Source organism: Zingiber officinale, chromosome 4A, assembly GCF_018446385.1.
Source record: "Zingiber officinale cultivar Zhangliang chromosome 4A, Zo_v1.1, whole genome shotgun sequence".
NCBI classification, from domain to species: Eukaryota; Viridiplantae; Streptophyta; class Magnoliopsida; order Zingiberales; family Zingiberaceae; genus Zingiber; species Zingiber officinale.
The window spans coordinates 158,130,310-158,152,143 of record NC_055992.1 but is presented as its reverse complement, the minus strand read 5'-3'; the positions used below and the strand labels follow the sequence as shown (position 1 = coordinate 158,152,143).

Genomic DNA, 21,834 nt, shown 5'->3' with positions numbered 1-21,834 from the left:
GCATAAAGGGATCTATATAGCCGACCCCACCTAGTGAGATAAGGCTTGGTGTTGTTGTTGTACTTTTTCCTTAAGCTTCGTGGTATGACTCATTAGCTTAATGCTTATATAATTCATACAATTTTATGTCTCCTTTTTTTTCTTAAATAAGGGACTAGAGTACTCACTTGATAAAACATTTTCTTTATTTTCAATGTTAGGTTAAATAACTTAGTGAGCCATGTAATACATTCTCCCATAGAAACTTTTATACTTCTATTGGAATATCATTTGATTCAACCGTTTTTTCATTTTGCATCCCATCTAATGTTTGTTCTACTTTTGAAATTTAAAATTTCAATAAATATTTAAATTTCTATACTCCCTTGAACTACCTAAATTTTTTAAGCTAAGTTTGTCACCTAACCTTCATTAAGAGTTGATGAAAATATCTCTTTCATCACTTTTTTATTTCCTTATCCTTCACTAGTACTCTATAGGATTCATCTTTAATGCATCTTATTTGGGTAAGATTTTTTGTTTTCCTTTCTCTCACTTTAGCTATTTTATAAATGGCTCTTTTCCATTGTTTTGTATCAAGTTGTTGATACGAGCATTCGAAAGCTTCATTCTTAGCTTCACTCGTTGCTTACTTAGCATTTTTTTCTTCTTTCTTACAAGTGTATAATTATTTATAAGTTATTCATTTTTCCGTCACTTTTTTCTTTACTTTCTAATTCCACCATCAAAATTCTTTATATAGCAGTGTCTGTCCTCTTGATTCACGAAGTACGCTCTTGACCATCATTTTTAAATTTGATGTCATCTTATTCCATATCGTATGCAAGTCGCTATATATTTCTCCTAATACTTATCCTCTTACCTTCTCTTTAAAGAGACTTAGCTTTCCATTCATTGACTTCCACCATTTGATCCTAGGAGTCATGCATGCTTTCCTGCTATTGATACTATACTTGACACTTATATCTAACACCACCGACCTATATTGCGTGTTTAAATTTTCTCTAGGGATGACTTTTACAATCTTACCAAAAAATTTTATCCTCTTCTTGATCATAAGAAAGTTAATTTGGACTTATTTTTCCCACTTTTAAACAAAGGAATAAATCTTAACTCCATGGAAATTTACATAGAATAGAATAGTTATTCCTATGAATCAAACTCATCTCATGGTCTATCCTCCTTAGCAAAATATATTCATTTTAATCCACCCTCAACATAAATCACAATATCATTTAGGTCATAAGTCGGACAAATTTCAAATTTGGATTTTGGTATCCTCACACACCAGAAGTAGTCCATAGCAAGTGTCTAGAAAAAAAAGTACTTTGAGCCATTTTCTCAGTGAATCTTAAATAAGATTCAACCTAGGCAAGAAAAAAAGAGCCAAAATACTTTTAGTAAATTAATGCTAATCATGCTCCCAGATTAAGTTTCGTTAGTTCTCATAAAATTATCTTGATAATGCCAAACAAATTGCTGTTTGTTTTAGCTCATCCAATCTGATTCAACTTTCTGTTTGTTTTAGCTCATCCAATCTGATTCAACTTGCTGTTTAATTTAGCTCATCCAATCTGATTCAACTTACTGATTGTTAGGGAATTATATGACCTTTGTCAGATGTATCCAAGTATTATTAATCAATGTACTTCATTGAGATGGCAACTTCCCACTTGCAATGAGTTGCAAGCTCATTTATGTTTAATCTCTAAACCATTTATAGATGATATTCATAAACAAAAAGTGCAACACCTTCTAAGTTGCTCTTCAATGTGCATAAAAGTTTTATTTTTTTATTTTGTTGCCTGTTGTTAGAACAAATAGTATGTTCTCCCTAAGTTTTACTTATTTATTTTTGAAAACGGTGTTCTCCCTGAATTACCTCATCAAAATAGATGTGTGCCAATAAAATGCTGCAATTGACATTTCATTGAGATTCTACCATAACATGCTGATGTTATGTTACTTACTCTCAATGGCCAACACATACATGTTCATGGTGAAAGCAATCAACTCTCCCTCTTAAGAGTTGGGGTAGACATGTCGTTTAGAGAGAGAAACTCTCCCTTCTCTCTAGGGAGGTGACTGCAAACCATCTTGGAGTTCTTGTAGGCAAAAGTGTGTTGGTGCGGGAAGCATCCGACGATCAAACCTGAATTTTGATAATGACAAAGGGTTCAAAGTTAAGGTTATTTGTGGTCTAACAAGTTTGAATGAGATTGCAGGAAAGTCCTAAGTGTTCTTAGGCAAAAATTCTAGCTGCGGTTAGGCAGGTGGAAAACTCTAGGAGGTGGTAACCCTAGGTCCTAGGGGTGGTAACCCTAGACGGAAAGTCTTGGCGATCGGGCAAAATCCTAGAGTCGGGGACTCTAGGTTGAAATCCTAGTGTCGCGAGCCGGGTGGAAGACTAGATGGGTCGTGGAGTGAACGTCCAGCATGAAGATCGGAGCTTCGGACGTTGAGCAAAAGTCCAGTTGATCTGGAGAATCAATCTGGCAATAGGTAATCTCTCATGAGAGGAGTAGGTACGGACACATTCCTCGGTGAGGGAACAGTAGGCGTCAGTCCGACGTAGGTTTCCGAAGAAATCCGAAGTCATAACCGGATAGTCCGAAGACTGTCAACTTAATTGTTTAATATTATTTGCTCTATTTGCCTAACTCTGTTTTGTAGGAAACTAACAGTTCTGCAAGGTTAGACATAACCTTGATCGATCGACCGAACGACCTGATCAGTCGACTGAACCCCAGTACACAAAGGATTAAAATCCAACTCTCAATGAAGGGTTGACTAGAGGAATCAGTCGACCGAACCTCGGAATCGGTCGACAGAACCGAAGATAGACAGAAACTTGGTCGAGCGAGTTGATCGGATCAGATGAGGCAAAGACCATCGGCTGATCGGTCGACCAAACAGAGGGATCGGTCGACCGAATGCAGGCGCTATCCAAAGAGGCTGCATCTAGACGGAAGGTTGGGCAAGTTCAGCAGGTTCGGTCGACCGAACCAGGGGATCGATCGACCGATCCGGGTCGAGTCAAGGCTTGATCCTGAAGACTAGGGGATTTGGATCAGGCTTGAAGCAGCTCTAAAAAGGGGTCTCGGTCAGCTACTTCGAACAACAATTCTACAAGCAATCTTTGAAGCTGAGCTCTACGCCGAAATGACTCAACGACGCTCAACTGCTGTTCCGACACTCAAGACTACTTCCATCATCTTTTGTATTGTCGATATAATCTTTTAAGTTTAATACTTCTATTTACTTATTTGTAAAAGATTCTCGAACTTATAGTGATTGTCCATCGAAAGCACTCTCACGTGCGGGTCTTGGAGTAGGAGTCGCCACAGACTCCGAACCAAGTAAATCCTTAGTGTTTGTGTTTTGTCTGTCTCTCTCTTATTTCCACTGCATCTTTACTTTGAGTTTACTCGAAATGAATGAATTAGCCACGAGTACTATTCACCCCCCCCCCACCCCCCGGTGCTTTTCGATCCTATAAAGTGTTGTTGTGCAACGGGTTCTAATGAAGTGTGTGGATTCGTGGTTCACTTCTTATGTGCCACACCTTGGTGGTGCTCTTGGGAGGTCCTTCAGATGAGATATTCTCACATGGGGAGGGAGGTTTTCCTGTGTAGTTTGGAAAACATCTAAGAAGGTTGGGCGGAGTTCTTGTGCCTGGAGAATCAAGCCTCTCAATGCAAGTGGCAACTCCTGCCGATGCTGATTTGTGGAAGAGGGCTGACACGGAGGGTAGGTGATGGAAGATATACTGACGTGTCTTAGGTAACCCAATCAGTGGCTACATAGTGGATCCTTGTGGCTGGTTTTCACACAAGGAAATTCCTTTAATTGGAAAGCTAGCAGTTTTCTCTCCTTTTATTTCTAGATTTGGGATGCAGATCTGGGTCATCTTTGGAAACAATTATTTCTCTCCTTAATGGCTATCTAATCCAATTCTATTCTCCTTTACTTGGCCAACAAGTTACAGAATTATTTGGTAACTCCAACTGGATTTAGAAGCTTGTTGAATTGGTCATGACATCCCAAAGCTACCAATTTGCCAAATCATCATCCCAACTATGGTCCACTTGCCAAATCTGAGACGGAATCAGGTGCATGTGGGTGAAAGGAGAAATGCGGCAGCAGTACAACAACCAGTGGTGCGGCCTCTGGTGGCCTGAAACAATGCTTCACAGGTGCAAACTACGAACTCAAATGATAACCCAATGGAACAACAAAGACAGGAGGGCATAAAAAATACAAAACATTGGACTGATCTATTCTCGTCCAATAGACTTTTCAATGAAGAAAATGCATTACAGTTTGTTCAGCCAAGACCTGGGAGTGTTGCACTGGAACTGGAGGATGTGGACACAATTGAAGACGGCATTGGAAACTGCTTAGTAGGGTGTTTTGTAGGATGTTTCCCGAGTTGGTCGACCATCAAAAGCATGGCAAACAGGTGGAGGGTCAAGTATGAAGTTCAGCTACATAAAACTATGTGGCTACTGTTTAAATTTCAGAATGCGGAGGATTGTGACAAAGTGTTATGTGGTGGTCCATACATTGCGTTAGGTTGCATGCTATACCTGAAACCATTACCTACAGGTTTCTCTTTCCAGCGGGAAGAGCTCCAATGATTGCTGATAATTTTTAATCACCTCCTTGAATCCTGGATGGTGCGGGCTCTGGCAAAACAGCTTCCGCTACTAGGCAAGCCGCTTTATACAGACTAGGTGATGAGGCAAAGAAGACGAATTAATTTTGCTCGATTGCTTGTGGAAGTGGACATCACCAAAGAACCACTACATTCTATCCCCGTTATGCTACCAGGAGGTACTGAGGTAGCTCTACCTCTTCAATTCGAATCAAAGTTCAAGTTTTGTTTATAATACCAGCACATGGGTCATTATCAAAAGCATTGTAAGAGCGCTGATCAACATGATTCTCAGTGTGGTAATTCAACTCAGCCGATTTCCAAACTACATGGGGATACCCTCACTGCTGTCAATGGTTCGGAAGTCCACCGACTCAATCCAGAAAATCTTGAAGTCAGTTTGGGGTAGCAGGAGGTTGGCCAAATAGCAAATCAAAGAGAAACATCGCAGTCTCAGCAAGATGGAGCTCATCTGAGTAAAGACAAGGAAATTGTAAATGGCTCGGGAGTTCACCGGTTGAATCCAGAGGCCACATTGCCTGACAACCCTCAAATCAGTTTGGGGCAGCAGGATGTTGGCCAAATAGCAAACCAGGAGTAAGCATTGAAGTCCCAGCAAGATGGAGCTCATCTGAATAAAGGCAAGGAAATTATAACTGAGAAATATGTGTTTCAGAAATATGGAAGAAAGAAAGGAAGGAAGCAGGAAACAGCAATATGGATTGGCACAAACAGGCACAAGTTTGGGCATTGTCGTGCAGTGAAAACTGGCACAGGTTCATAAACTGTCCATGCAGAAACTGAGGAATTCCAGAAGACAAACCCTATGACCAGGAGCATGAGCAGGGCAATGGGTGCCATAGAACCACTAGGCAAGCAAATAGAGATGGCAAGCAAGGGAAAACAAATAGCAGTAGCAGATACAACAGTACCAGAACTGTCACTGGAGGAGAGTCTTATTTCTTATACTAAACTGAGTAGGAGGGTACAAGGTGAAAGGGCACGAGCAGCTCAGCAAAAGAAATGAAGATTGCTAGCTGGAATATACGAGGCTTCAATAAAGGCCTCAAACAAAAGGGAGTGGAGAACTTCCTCTGTAATAACAAATTGGCAGTGTTAGGAGTGCTAGAAACTAAATTATCAGCAATAAGTTATCAGAAATTGAAATTGAGTCGGTTCCAGCAATTCTAGATGGAACAACTAGATGTTCCAGATGATCAGAGTAGGATATTGTTGATATGGGATGAACAAAGGGTCGAACTTGAGGTATGAGAATGGCATGATCAGTTTGTGCATTGTAAAGTGATCTGCAAAGTGACACACAGACCCATAGCTGTCACTTTTGTGTATAGCAGATTGACTATTGGAAGGAGACCATTATGGGAAATCTTACATCATCTATCAGATGATATGGCTTTGCCTTGGGTTGTCCTAGGGGATTTCAATGCTTATCTATCAATGGAGGATAAGTTTGGAGGACTCCCTCTCTCACATAACAGTCTTACTGAATGTCAGAATTTTGTTGCAGTTAGTGGAGGACTTAAGCCATATGGGTTGCTGATACATACGGTCCAACGGTCACATATGCAGTAAACTTAATAGAGCCTTAGTGAATAAGTGTTAGCTAGAGGCTGAGTTACAGAGTTTTGCTAGCTTCACACCTCCGGGCAGTCTGTCAAATCATTCGGCGTGCACCATCTCTATTTTGAACAGTGACATTCAAATTCTTAAGCCATTCAAGTTTTTTAATATATGGGCCAAGCACAGCACCTTCTTGGAGCTAGTTAAAACAGCTTACAAGCAGCAGATTACAAGCAGCAGATTGTCCAAGGAACATTGCAGTATAGAATTGTGTAGGTTTTGAAACTTATGAAATCATACTTGAAAACTCTAAATGTTGTGCACTTTCAGCACATTTTGGCACGAGCAGCAATTGCACAAATGAGATTGGAGGAGGCTCAAGAAGCTGGACTGTGGCACTATGGATGGCAATTACAAAGAAATTCAACAGGTTGCATCTCGTTTAAGTGTTGCTGAACACAGTTTCAGACAGGTGGATCATAACTCCTCTTTTTTTCATGTGCTTGCAAAAAGAAATAACAAATGTAATGAAATTACAGCGGTGGAGAGGGAGGATGACAATCTTACTGAATCGTTTGGGGAGATTGTTGGAGTATTTACTAATTATTTTTAGAACCAACTTGGCACAAGTGGGCAAGACTGAATTCCCAATATCTTGTTTGTAATTTGGTCAGTTTATTCAAAGAGCGTAGCATGATCAACTAGTTTGGTTTCCCACAGTTGAGGAGATAAAGGAGGAGCTCTTTGACATAGGAGATCAGCATGCCCCATGCTCAGATGACTATGGATCGAGGTTTTTTAAGCAAGCTTAGAACACTATTGAACAACAGCGGGAAGCTAATTAAGAAATGGAACCATACTTTGATTTCGCTGGTCCTGAAGTCTTCTCATGCCAACAAAGTGAAAGATTATAGACCTATCTCCTACTATCTTCTACAAGGTCATCTCAAAGTTGTTAGCAAGTCGTCTAGTAGATATTATAACAAGTTTGTACACCAGTCACAAGTTGCATTTGTAAAGGGCCAACTCATTACAGATAACATCCACTTGGCTCAAGAAATTTTCAAGAAATAGAACCAAAAGAGATTATCTCCGAGGTGCATTATGAATATTGACCTGCAAAAGGCTTTTTGACTCAGTCCACTAGGAATTTATGAAGGAGCCTCTTCTTGGGTTGCAATTTCTAGGGAGGTTTAAAGATTGGATTATCGAATGCATGACCACTATCTCATACTCACTTGCCATAATGGTGGGATTTTTGGGCTATTCCAGGGAGCTAGGGGGTTGCGCTAAAGAGACCCATTGTCACCATATCTATTTGGAATATGTATAGAAATCTTTAGGAGACAAATCTAGCAGTGCATTGTTGGTTCGACCTTCATATTTCACCCTCAGTGTGCGCCTCTAGGATAAACTCACCTAGCTTATGCTAATGATCTTCTTTTATTTAGTAAAGGTGATGAGAATTCGATTGTTGCATTATTTACCTGTTTGCACAAATTTGGGGAAATAGCTGGTCTTTGGGTTAACAGACTGAAATCCTACATCTATTTGGCTGGAGTTGAGGATAGGGTCCGCATGAGGTTACTGTCCATCACGACTTTCAAGAGGGAGCTATATCGTTTAGATATCTTGGGATTCCTCTTGCAATTAAGCGGCTTCGGATTTCAAATTATAGCCCTCTCCTTGTCTCCTTAGTCCGGCGTATTAATGGATGGCCGAGACTCTATCTTATGCGGGTAAGATGCAACTTATTTCATCGATGCTTCAAAGTGTGGAATGTCTATGGATGTCCATCTTGCCCATGCCTCTGAGAGTCATAGACCGTATCTATAACATTTACAGGTCTTTCATGTGGACATCTAAGCATACTCCAGTTTCTTGGGCTGATATGTGTAAACCGAAGGAGAGAGGCTTGAGATTCTAAGAGTTAAAGAGTTGGAACTTAACTCTGCTAACTAAAGTACTTTGGTGGATTGAGGTAAAAGCACATGCTCTTTAAATCAAATGGGTCCGCCACATGTATCCAAGACGTACAAATGTGTGGTCCTAGGAAGTAGCCTGTAGCGTTAAAAAAAAACGGTTCACTTAAACAAATCAAGATTTATGTTATGGTTTAATACTAAAGGGTTTAAATAATTAATGTATTAATAGGTTAACGAACCCAACTTGATTTGCTAGCAACCCGACCCGACTTACCCTTTTAAATACAAGTTTTATTATTCCCCTCCCCTCACTCTTGAAGCCGTCTGCCTCCCCATATCCCCATCCAAACCCTAGCGACTTTGGAAGAGATAGAGGAAGAACCTCGTCGAAACGCTTAATGTCACCTTTCCCTACGTCTTAGCGGGTGATCTCCCATACATAAAACACCAAGGCAAGTTCATAGTAAAGAGGTCTTTGTGATTGTTGTGGGTTATGTGGTTAGCGGGTTTAAATTTCAGATTTGTTTCGGTGAAGATGTGGCAGTTTTTTTTTTCTAATTTCTGGGTTGATTTTGGTCTTGTTGGGTGAGGAAGGTCCGTTTTGAGAGCTTTCAGGGCTGTTTTGGTGAGGGAGGATATTCAGCTTGAAGGGAGGATTTCGTTGTTGTTTGGGGAGTTTTCTTTTCGGCAGTTTTGTGGTGGGTAAGGAGGTCCGGCTGGGAATTTTGTTCAGGGATGGTTGAGTAAGATAGGAAGGGGGTCGAATTCCTAACACACCAGTCCTAAGCTATTATTTACTTCCTACATGTATTAGTACCTTGAACTCTATTACTGTAATTGTTAGTAGGATGTGAATGCACGCAAACTAATGATTGTTTTGGTATGCAAAGTGAACCAGCAACTATGTAGCAATGTTTTATAGGCATGAAAAGTAATAATACTTTGTTTAATAATGTGATCCATATGTGGCATTGTAACGATAGGGGAATTCGGCTTAAGAAGGGTTTGATGAACCTTATTAAAACAGAGGAGTTTGGGAATCCGACTTAAGAAGAGTCCGATGAACCTTACCAAAGTAGAGGGGTTTGAGAATCCAGCTTAAGAAGAGTCCGATGAACCTTACCAAGAACTAGAGGGGTTTGGGAATCCGGCTTAAGAAGGGTCTGGTAAACCTTACCAACCTATTACTTGGATAAATGTTTGACCAAACGATCCGAGGTTAAGGTACAAAGGAGCTACACTTGATGATCTGAATTCTTGTAACTTACAAATTTTACAAGTAAAATAAATGATAATGAAGGTTAAAAATTGAATGTTAATTTAAAGTAGTTTGGAGGTTTATGAAACTGAAGTCAAGAGGTTATTCTCCGTTGATATTTAACACGATAATTTATTAAATATTTTTGTTAAATGTGAATAGATGTTATTTATATAAAGGTTGAACTTGCTTTGTCTTTTGACTCACTAGATTCATATGGTGTAGGTAATGAGGAGACGGAAGGACTTGACGGATCAACCTTCTTGTGCCTGGCAGTGCACACCTGAGGGCTTCTTTTATTAGTCTACTTTTCTACTTGCACTAGGATGTTGGGTCCTCTTGTCAGAGTTGAGTTATCTATTTTGATAGTCTGTTGAGTTTATCTCACTAGTTAATTGCACTCTTTGTGCTTTTGAAGATTTTATTCACTATTATGATGTTTAAACTCAAATTTGTTTTGGTTTCAAGTTGAACCAGTTTGTAATACATATAAAGGTCTAGGATGTTTCATAGCCTCTACCAACTCCCCCTTGATTAAGAGGCTACTATTGATATGGGACCGAATTCTTTCGGATGCGGGCTCACCGGCGACTGCTGGACAAAGACAGGCAGGTTGGTTCGCATAGGACAGCGAAGTGGCTTGGGTATATGACTTCTTTTGACATCCCGATCTAAAGAAGGTATAAGCACGAATGGTGTGGTACTTGCAACCTAGTCACACTACCACTTGCTGGATGCTGGCCTTGGGGCGTCTTCGCACCAAAGACACACAAGAGTATTTAGAGGATAGGTAGTGTGCATTTTGTCGACAAGTGTTGGAGATGTAGGAGCATTTATTTTTTTGGATGCCCCCCTATTGTTGAGTTATGGAGGACGGTCAAAAATCGGCTTTATATGCAGTAGGAGATGTCCACTTTTAGATGGGCTCTAACGGTGTTTGGGAGATGTTAGCGTGGGAATAGGGTATTAACGAAGGCTCGACACTTGGCTTTGTCTTCGTTAATGTAAATGATGAACCAGGTAATACTGAACCTGGGACAACCGGCCCACCCCATGGAAGTTTTCCATGGGCCGCCAAGGTAAACTAGAAATAAATGTATTTTTGAGGATGAGCAATTAAATATTGAGTAGATATTCAGAAGTGTGAGTCTACATATATACATGTCTTTAGGGGTATACTCTAATATGATGCTGTGTCAGACATAAATATCTGCTATAGACCATTTTTTGTACTTTTTACCTATGATAGAATATTTTTCTTATTCAAAAATAAAAATACATGTGCATGGTGCTGACAATGCATGCTGAAGAAGAAAATGACCAAATTTGTCCTAGTATATATTAATTATGTGCATATTTTAGAAGCAGCTTACCATTCAGAAAACGCACACGAATGTCCCTCAGGTTCATTGTCTGCAAGTAAGACTCACCCTCCCCAACATTATGGGAGTGTATTTGACCTTCATCTGAGTTATTTAAGCATGTAATATGCTTAATGATAGTGGGCCAATCAGCAGGCCCAAGTTCTTCATCATCTCTAAGATCACTGAAAGATTCTAAGGCCTTGTTCCGCATTTCGTACTTTGCAAAGTTTAGTACACGAATCTGCAAGGTGACATAACAGAATGAACTTAGACAGAGATTGTAAAGGAATCAGAAATATTGTGAAAACTTTTAACTTTCTTTAGCTAAATTGTGTTGCATAAAAGACATTCATTCTGTTTATTCCATACCAGAATAAAAAAACTTAGAAAATAAGGAAACGATGAAGGAACTAGGATGGTTGTAATTAAAACTCCTAACAAATATTTAGTTACATTCTCTTGCAAAAGGATTATTTTAGTTTGTCCTATCAAATACAATAAAAATTGACCAAGTCAGAAAAAAAAAAAGCCTAACCAGTCTAATGCATGCACTTAAATAAACTTACGTAGTTTTGGTCAAAACTACAACATATATATATATATATATATATATATATATATATATATATAGTTGAAAACAAATACTAGAGACCAAAATGAAACAAATTTAATAAATTCAGAAGCAAAATAATTTTTTTCAAAAAGACTTAAATGTAAATAAAAATATGATAATTTTGGTCAACAGTGGCCAAGCAACAATTGTCAGAATTGCTAGATCCACTTGGCAGTCCAAAGTAATTGATTCATCGAACAATTTCAAAATTAGTATATCAATTTGACAGTTTTGGCTAAAATTGTTACACAATCATGTAGTCATTTTGGTTAAAAAAATTATTATATGACTATTTTTTAGTCATTTGGTAATGTATGAATGAGCTCCAATGGTCACTTAAAGTGCATCTATCTATTTAATTTTTTTTTAGTGTTTTGTTCACTTTAAAAGTATGGATGAACACCAATAATCTCTAGAGTGCATCTAGGTATTTAAATTCAAAATTTGAGGATAAAATGACCATAGTATTGACCAATCCATCTTTACCAAAATTATACCATTTTCATTTATTAGTTCACTTTTTAAAAAACAATCTACTTTTCAAATTATAAATTTTGTAAGTTATTCATTTCCAAGTGACCAAAAAACTCAAAGATGACCATGTTATAATTTTACCAAAACTGCTACGTCATGAATATTTTTGAGTTTTTTTATATCTGAATAAATGCATACACTTTAGAAGGTCATAAAAGTTTAAGTCATTAAAATCCATACATACTTCAAAATGACCCAGAGACTTACAAATAACCCATGTAATATTTTTGAGTTTTTTTAATATTAATAAATAAACGCACTTTAAGAAACTGTTGGAGTTCAACCATGCCCAAGTTTAAAATTTGAAGTTGTGCCGGAGTTTACGTGCTAAATCGGAATGATATGTTTTCGGCACAACATTAATATTTTTTTTAAAAAAATGTGTATATTATACAACAACAACCAAGTCTTATCCCGCTAGGTTTAAATATATGTATATTAATTCAAAAAAATATCTTTACTAATATTTAATTGCTATAGGTGCTGGTTTAAATATTTAAAATTATTAAAAAAATATAATTAAAATTTTAAATTATTTGAAAGTTATGAAAGTGATTCTTATATAATAAAATAATAATAATAAATCATCTTTCTAACATATTAGTTATATCAATTAAATAAACTAAATAAATAAACAATATTAATTATAACAATTATAATAAATATAATGTTAATACATATAAAATAACTGCTATAATTATAATTACTGTTAAAATTTTAATAACAATAATACAATAATTATATTATAATATTATTGGAGAAAAGATAATATAGTTCACCCCAAGCAATTAAGTATTGTCGATTTACAAGATACAAGTAGGTAAATTATGGAGAGCATTTTGTCCTAGTATAGCAGCCCTTTGCATGGGTAGGTCAAGCACCCAAAGAGGCATTTTGCATCCGTTGTGAATTAACCCCAAGGCCGATTGGAGCAAACACCCATTTAGGTACCAATTTTGTATTATAATATATTTTTTTTTATAATCCAGGTATCTAGCTCTTCTATTATAGTATTATTGTTATTATAAATGATATAATTTTAATTAAATTGATCAAGTTTAGACTTTTGATTAAATCTAATTAATTAACCGATATATCACTTTGAGTAAAAATAAAAAAGGACACCTCTTTCTCTTAATGGGTAGTTAACCTAAAAACACTGAGCTGATGGGCCGCCCGCTGTGAGCACTTCCCGATTTCCTCTGGTGGCTAGTGAGAAACTTCCGTGGGGTTGGTCACTCGTAGAATTAGTTGATATAAGTAGGATATCTGGTGCTAACTTAAAAAAAAGGCACCTCTGATTGAATTGTTAAAACGACACTCTTTTTTCAAAAAAAAGTCATAAGAGCGTCCTGTTATATTTTTCATACCGAAAATGTCCATGTTCCAGCGTTGTTGTTGCAACCACAAAATTGCTACTACAACATGTAAAAATAAGCCGATTCAACTCAGTCAAAAACTCTATATATGTCACTTTTATATATAAAAAAAAATCTTTACGAACTTGCTCAAAATTACTTAAATTTAATAAAAAATTCTTCAAAATGGGTCTAAAACATCGTAAAACTAGTGGTTGCTACAATGTTGTAGCAGCCATTTTAATCCTTTTATGATCATTTTAACCTTTTTAAAGTGATTTTAATTGACATTAAGTTATATTGACTGAGTTAGTAAAGAATATATATATAAACCTTTTAAAAAGTCATGATTTCTTTCTCTCATGAGGATTTCCCAACCCAGCCGACAGTCCCTCACTTCAGTGATTTGACTGGCTATCGCCAATGTTTTAGCTGATGATCACCAACGATTGTTGCTTCCAACTCCTCTATATATTACCTATTGTTGATTCTCCATAAAAGAGTTGTTGCCGCTCCTCACTATCATTTGCTACTGTTGTTTACTGCCACTCAGTACCTCTTGTCATACTCATCACTAGAAGTCTTTTCCATTGTTGCACCAGGTAAAATTTTAGGAATGTTTTATTGATATTTTCAATAGAAGGAATCGATCTGATTCTTTTGTCTCGTATCGTGCCAGCCATGAGTATATGAGAAAACCCCATGACTGATCACGAGAATTACGTGCAATACGACTGACATAAGCTGTGTGCCGATGGAGACATGACACAGTGTTGTTTACTTTACCTTTTGATTTGCATCAAGTGAGAATGTATTCAAAGGCAAGCAAATCACTTTGGAGAAAATAATTTGTATCTAAATTAAATGAAACAAACACTCCAAAAATTAAGAAATGTTGTCCGAGTCTAAATTATCAAAACTGCATATTTCATCAATTTAAGTTAGCCAACCTCCAATGGAAACCAGCAAAAAGTGGTGCAACATGAAATTATTAGCTGATGGTGCTTGCTCAGATTTATGTTTACTTGAAGGTACAATCATTTGTATGATAGACTAATTGATTCAGGAAACAAATAAAAGAAGATTTTCAACACATGAACTCCAATTACATTCTTAAAGCTACAAATAATTAAGATAATCTCCTTCAATGTGTAACTTCAATAGATATTTTGGTAACCAACATCGTCATTTCATATTAATTATAATGATTGTAGCACATCAAAATCAAGTCAATTTACTTGGAAGATAAAAGTCGTGTATGATTCTGTGGAAAGTAATAACTTGCATAGAAAATGATTATGATTGACACTAATATAAGTACTAACCTTTTCTGTCGACAGTTTATCCATGCCTAGACAATGAAGCAAGAACTGTACAGTTGATCCATTCACAATTAATGTCAAGAAAACAACCCCACCAGTAAAGAATAGAAACTGCATCAAACAAACAATATCATATTTCAGGTAATTTTATTGGCACATTTAAATATAGCAACTCTTAAAAACATACCAGGATCCCTAACTCTTGTGTGAGAATTGTTTGATTCAAGTTGTCACTGTTACGCTGAAGAATAGCAAAAGCAAAGTGCTACATTAGCATCCAAAGAGATGATAGTCCTTTTCAAGTAGCAAATAAATAACTCTCCATTCAAGGCAACTCACAGTATAACTTCTGCATAGGACTGAAAAGTGCATTAATCCCAAAAGTCAAAATGTGGCCTATGATCAGCAAGTTATAGCAGGCTGTGGTGGGTGTTTTTAGAGTCTTGAGGTATATACGTATGGAATGTAAAAAATACTGATAATAAGCTAGTTACAACCAACATCAAAATCTTTATATCTTTTCCATTATTGTGCAACTTTTTTATTTATCTATTTTCTCTATAGTTGATTTAGAACACTCCTTTCTTCATTAAACCGTCTCTATCTGACTTAACATGTGGTGCCCATTCCTGATCAGTAACAATGTCATAGTGTTCAAGTTACTGGATAACTACATGCATCAGAAGGCTTGATATTTTAAAATGGGGACCATTTTACATAGGTCTCACATAATGTTTAGGCCAACTAAAGTGTCAGCTTGTCATGGGGCTGAGCCATACCATCAAAAGCAAAGCTTTACTAAAGGTAATTGGTAGGGCTAGAAGGCTACTATCTCTGTAAGTATGACTTACAATGCACCTTTGATTACATCAATGTTTTATGATCGGACCAAATCATCCAATACAACCAATTTGAGAATTGAGTTCCAATTTGGACCCGTTCAAGATAATAATCATAGTACCTTTGAAAGATATTGTTCTAGTAATTAACTAAAATCTGATACTGGCAGATGCAGATAATCTCTATTATGTCGCCTGTGATGATTAGGTGAACAAGTATCGTGTTGTGCTAACACTCGACATCGCTTAACATGTCATATCATGCACAATAGTTTTCATTTTAAAGTAAAAAAAGAGTAAAATTACAAATAATACTTCTCGACATGCATTGTAATAAAAAAGAGTAATTTTTTAAAATTCAACTAACAATAGTCTTATTAAAGTATAAAACTTAAGTGAAAGTGGATTAAATATGTAAAACTCATCTAAATTCATCGTGTCATGCTTTAATATGTCAAAATATTTCAATGCACACCAAAGTGCGTCGCGTGTCAACACAACATGGTGTTGGAATTATAGCATCCCAGTTATAGTCCAAAACACCAATAAAATACTTTTACACTTGTTGCGCTCAAGTATTTAATTGTCTTTTCTCTTCTTGTTTTTCATCATCTTCCTCTCTTCACATCCAATTCTGTACTAGCATCATGCATCGACACTTGAACACAATATCAAAATTGTCATTACAATCAAAGGCTGAAATTTCGATATGGCTCAAGATTTCAAACTATGTTTGTCCAAACTATTTAAAGTCGGCTACATGCTTTTTATTCCTTAATTGATCTCAATGAAATGGCTATGTGACTAGAAATAATTAAACTATATTTTATTACACCAAGTAAAATTTTCTTTAGACTCTCTCTACTTTTTACATGAGTTCTACTCTAAACAATTTGACTCTTCTAATTAAAAAAATGTATCAATCGCCTTTGAACAATCTATATCATCTTAGCTCTTATATTTTTTTATCATTTTTATATATTTAAACTATACCTAATTCCTCTCAAATATTAGCATCTTTTAGTATATCCTTTTAGAAACCTCAGACAACAATCTTAACATTTTAATTTTTATTGCATTATCTATTTAGGTATTGTTTCTTAACAACCCAACAGCCTTATTCTTAAAGGATGACAAATCATACCATAACCATAAAAAAATTTACTTTAGCCTAAGGTGTTGGTGCAATAATGCTCCAAAGTGGTGAGATTTGACACAATTGGTTTTTATGTGTTTGGCAAAGAGTTTTAGGTTACATTATGTTTGAATTATGTTTCAGATGTGTGAATAAAGTGTGCATGGATTTGATGAAGTGTGGATGGACCTTGCAAAGCTTGGTTGACTTGACATTCAAATTGTTTGAATGATTTCTGCTCGATGGCTCAGAGGCCCGTAGCAAAGTGAACTTAGAGGCAACACAAAGGATGGCATGGAGTAAGCTTGGAGATCTTGGTTATTCGAAGATTGAAGACTTAGCAGGGGTGGACTTTAGGGTAAGGAGCATGGAGTGGTTGGTGGTTTGCTGGCTTGACTTTAAGAATTAAAAGTACCAAGGGTCTAATCTGAGGTGTAATCTAAGGCAACCTAACAAGAAGTAAACTTGATAGACAGGACAAATACTCAATAGGCAAGAGAAGACGGATGACATGTTAGAACAAGCTTAGAGAGCTTGGTGCATCTAAGGAATTGAGGATCTAACATGAGGTGAACTTGAGGGCAACAAAGAGCATCAATGAAATTGAAGACATAGAGACAAGAAAACTATGAGAGATTACAAGTGAAATATAATCTTGGATTTTTGTCTTTGGGCCACATTATCATGGGATGATGTGTTTAGTTAAATAATCGACTATTAGTGGCTTAAGTGAGGCCTTTGATCGAGGGGCAACAAGTTCGAGATTAAATTCAAAGGCTTAGCCTGATCCAAAGACTTTGCATAGGTTTACATTGAGGTAAATCAAGTAAGGGGATCTCCAAGTAGATTTAGTAAATTGGAGGTGAGCATAGGTTCAATCAACTTACTTATGAGTCAATTGAATGAGGGTTTGGTGAACAAAATATTTATGTTCGAGCTATAGTTGAGGAGAACAAAATATTCATGTTTAAGCTACATTTGATTAGAAATCAATCCAATCAAGATTGGAGGGAAATTCAAGTCAACTACTCAATTAGTCATTGCTTATGCAACTACTTCTCCCTGATTGATTACTGGACTAGAAATGGACCAAATAGAGTCGTTTGGGTAACATCTATAAAGCACCTGGAGAGCCTTGAGCTGGAAGAGGTCACTTGAACAATTCTCAAAAGCCTCCATTGGTGTGCTGGAGTAGGAGCAACGTTTCTAAAACAAGTAAAGTGAAGGTGCGAGCATTGTTGTTTACATTTATATTCTCATATTTCTGGCACAGACATACTTGACACGAACACACACAAGCACCTTATTGAATACTAATGTTTAATTTGGCTTTACCTAACAAGAAAGTCTTAATTTGAAGGCTTTGTCAATACATGCATCTCTCTGGTCGGACTTAACTCGTATTCAAGTTGTTATTTGTTCTTTGCATAAGAAGCACACAACAATATCACAAGCCTCTAAGAGCTTTCAAACCTAAAAGTTGCACAAAATTGATGGATAAGACCTTGCAATTAACTTTATTTTTATAAAAGAATTTGAATAAAACTGGTTGGATGGCATTAGGCTAATACAACAATGGCCCAATTCCTTTATTTTTGATTCAACCTTTTTTTAAAACACTCCTTTCTGGTAGCATAAGCTGTAGGATGGAAGCTTTGACTTCATGTGTTAATAATAAATGAGAAAGAGGAAATTTAATGTGGCAATGGCGGAAAGATGCCATGAAAACAAAAAAAAAATGGCATAGAAAAGCAAGAATAAGTAGCGACAATTAAGATTTAAAATATCGCCTCATGCCCAAGTTTCAATCTCTGATTGAAATGGTTGAGTTTTGGTATTGTGCCGTGTCAACATTAAACGCGCTTCAAAGCTTTCCGAGATCAACTCAAAATATAATTTCCCCCACATAGGTTCTTTACCTCCAATATAAATCTATAGCTTTTATAAGTCAATCGAATTAAAATTTAGGAGAAACAAGCTATAAAAGAAAATAAGCATCTCAACTAGTGACTGCACCTTCCTAATACTAAAACGAGTATGCGCATTAGATGCCATTGATTCTTAAAGCATCCTACTGAGATTAATCTTATAATTGTCCAAGCCTATATTAAACAATTCAATCAATGCAGGACATCTGGTATTGAAGTTGTCTTCTCCACATGCTCCTAAATCTCTTTGCTAACCACTAAGAGTTGGACTTAAACTAATAACATTAAAATGAATCAGATACAGCTACATATTATAAATACAACTCGGTTTCTCCAACTTTAGCATCATCCTCTTTGTTACTCCTAGTGCTCTAGTTGATGCATCTCCAACTTTACTTCAGTCTTTAGATAACAAATATTTAAGCATTTTGTGCTAGCTGAACTATCCTAAGTCAGCACAAAATAAGGGCCAAGACAAAATGCATTGTTATCAGAGCAATGCACACCATCTTACACTCAATTCAACAATGCCATATATTTGTGAATCAATTTCTCTACGTCCTCAGAGCATTAGAAAAGAGGTTTTGTTGTATGATTTGGTGAAGAGATGAGCACCACATAGGTAATCACAGGCTTTCTTAAAGTTCTTCCATGATTTGTCACTTCCCATTTAGCATGGAGGATTTTTTTCCTCTAGGTTCAGCGAGCACTCTGTGAAGATCAATAATCATGGAGTATCAAGAACAATAAAGTTTAATCTTAGAAGCTTGGACTTCATGATTAACCCTATCAAGTTGGTAGGGGCTATCAGTTTGTAGTTCTCTGAGAAAAAGTACTTACTTTGAATTTTGGTTATTTTGGCTTTGCCTATAATCAAATATTTTGGATAACCCTTGCCCCATTTATGATAGCCGTCAAGGATTCATGCAGTCTAGGTAATTTTGATTTGCATGCTTGGTTGACGGTCCACTATAAAAGGGAAGAAATTTGCTTGGAGATATCCCTTTGTTCAAAGTAAATTAGGACTGAAAGGCACTTCAGGTGAAGTAGTATATTTCCACTTTGGGTGGAATAGACAAGATTTGGTAGCCCTTTGAACAATGTGGTTCGAAAAAGGTTTGCCTTAACTGAAGTAATCAAGGTCAGTGACAACTTGAGCATTGAGTGTCAGTAGAGCAGGGAGAGTTCCCATGTTATCTAGTGGATGGTTCGAGGCTAACATAAGTGATTACCAAACTTATGAAGACACAAAAAAGTAAAATTTAAGAAGCAAGATGAAAATTGGAGAAAGAAGATACGACCAGAAGAGACGATGAAAGAGAAAGATAACAGGATGAAAGGTAAAAAAAATTACTCAAAAATCTTTGATTTATAGGCATGCAAGGGTTTACTATGGAAATAAGATAGAGGATTAATAGGCTGATTCTTCAAAGTGGGGTAGTTAGTAGAAGTACAAGGGTAATATTATGTATCGAGTAAGATATAATAGTAGGGAGAGTAATTGATGTGTGTATAATTTTCATAAGATTATTTACCAGCAGGAATACACATGGAAAATTAAGCGCGCACACAAGGGAAGAAGGGCTCGACCTAAGGAAGAAAGCAAGGGCAACTACAAGTTGGCACATAAAGCGGTAATCAATGGACAAGAGGGAGAGTTTATGAGATGATAGGATTGTTATAGAAGCACCACATGTTGAGCCACGTGACACCTCTAATAATGACTTGGAGGCTTGGAGCTGAACGTGAGGCAGTGAAAAGGGTACCAATAATGATATTTATGGAGACTAGAGCTTTAGATCTTTGACTCTGGCTCGGTCATTCCTTAGAATTTTGCTTTCTCACAATCAATCCGTCTTTGGATCAATTAGAACCCTGGGTGATTGCATGGGGCATAGTAGTGCCTCAAACAGACTGTGGGCTACTTGATCAAGGTATATTTCTATTTAATTGTGGTCCCTTTGGTCAAATTAAGGCGACTTGGAAAAACTACAGACACTTCAGATGAGCTGAACCAGTGAAGAGCTCTCAATCAGGCCTGTCCTCAAGCTAATTTGGGCAGGTCATTCTAGTTTATTGTCGTTTGGCCATATTACCTGATACTTGAATCATGAATTTATCAATTGTCAGAAAAAAAATGCAGTCATATATACCATTCAAAGGCCCAAGACCATTCTGTTGTCAAATTGATAAATAAGATTGAAAAGAAAGGCAACTTAACTAGTACAATTTCAGTTATAGCAAAGTTATGAAAAGTGCTTAAAGTGACTTCTAATATGAGTAGTAGTTTCAGAAGAAAGTTCAGTAGTTATATTGCATAGAGGACTGTAAATAAAACTTGTAGATGGATAACATTTAGAGGGACCTACTTACTTTAACAGAAAGTGACAAAGCCAATGCAACAGTCCCTCTCAATCCTGACCAGATAAGAACTATGGACTCTTTCCATGTAATACCATAGCCAAAGTATTGTAAAAAGGGATACAAACACCCCACAACAATGATCCGCGAGAGTTGAAGATAAACATAGAGCAACATTACATAGCCCCACGAACTCCCTGGTTAAAATATATCGACAGCAAGACAGTACAATTAGTGTTTCTATATCCAACTTGACAAATGCTCTATCATTATACAACTACTATTACAGTTTGAGGCCAATCCTACCAAATGTATTCCAACAATATCTTAATCCTTCACATTTCCTTAATTAGATTATCGCCAGTATTATAACACCGAAGGAGGCTTAGGGGAACTAAGAAGAGAAGAAAAACAAGACATAAGTTATGAGCATGAACTATTCTTTTAATGCCAACTGATGTTCAGTCCTATTTAACAGTATAAGAGATTCAGGTACTAGCATGATTAGAATGGTAAAATATGCATAAATATAGTGATTATTCATTCCAAAGCATCAAGCATTTATTTTAGGTAACAGCCAGGAGATAGCTTCCTGCTCCTGTGAGACAACTAAGTTAAAAGAAACATTTCGTGATGTTTATATAAAAAATCATCAAAATTAAATGGTAACAATAAGAATTATGTGCAAAATGTCAACAAATTATTCCATGTAATTCATGTTGGTGTTGGGAGCACAACATTGAACCCAAAATTTTGATGTATGACTAAAGTTGAAGTTAGGTTTATTGAAATCTAACAAGTTGTGTCAAGTGTGCATGAGTTAGTTACTTGACAAATGGTGAAATTCTAGTTGGGAACTAGGCATCTGGAGTCTAGGCAGGAGCTAAGTCTTGGTTGGAAACCAAGCAAGAAAGTCCTAGTTGGGAAATTAAGTGAATCAAGTCCAAGTGGAACCAGCT

General features: G+C 36.6%; 2 protein-coding genes across 5 annotated transcripts in view; both read right to left on the bottom strand.

Annotated features, from left to right (window-relative positions):
* The window catches only part of LOC121971880 (sodium/hydrogen exchanger 8-like), a 121,868-nt gene that overhangs the window by 26,841 nt on the left and 73,193 nt on the right, over nt 1–21,834 (bottom strand). For all 4 annotated transcript variants that reach the window (XM_042523373.1, XM_042523370.1, XM_042523372.1 and 1 more), the window contains 4 exons: nt 20,888–21,072; nt 14,800–14,853; nt 14,616–14,723; nt 10,795–11,026 (listed from right to left, as the gene is read on the bottom strand). In XM_042523373.1, the coding sequence (XP_042379307.1) occupies nt 10,795–11,026; nt 14,616–14,723; nt 14,800–14,853; nt 20,888–21,072 (579 nt within the window). The remainder of the gene's footprint in view (nt 1–10,794; nt 11,027–14,615; nt 14,724–14,799; nt 14,854–20,887; nt 21,073–21,834) is intronic.
* LOC121971879 (sodium/hydrogen exchanger 8-like) overlaps nt 1–21,834 on the bottom strand; it is a 163,312-nt gene that overhangs the window by 86,979 nt on the left and 54,499 nt on the right. The gene's annotated exons all lie outside the window — the stretch shown is intronic.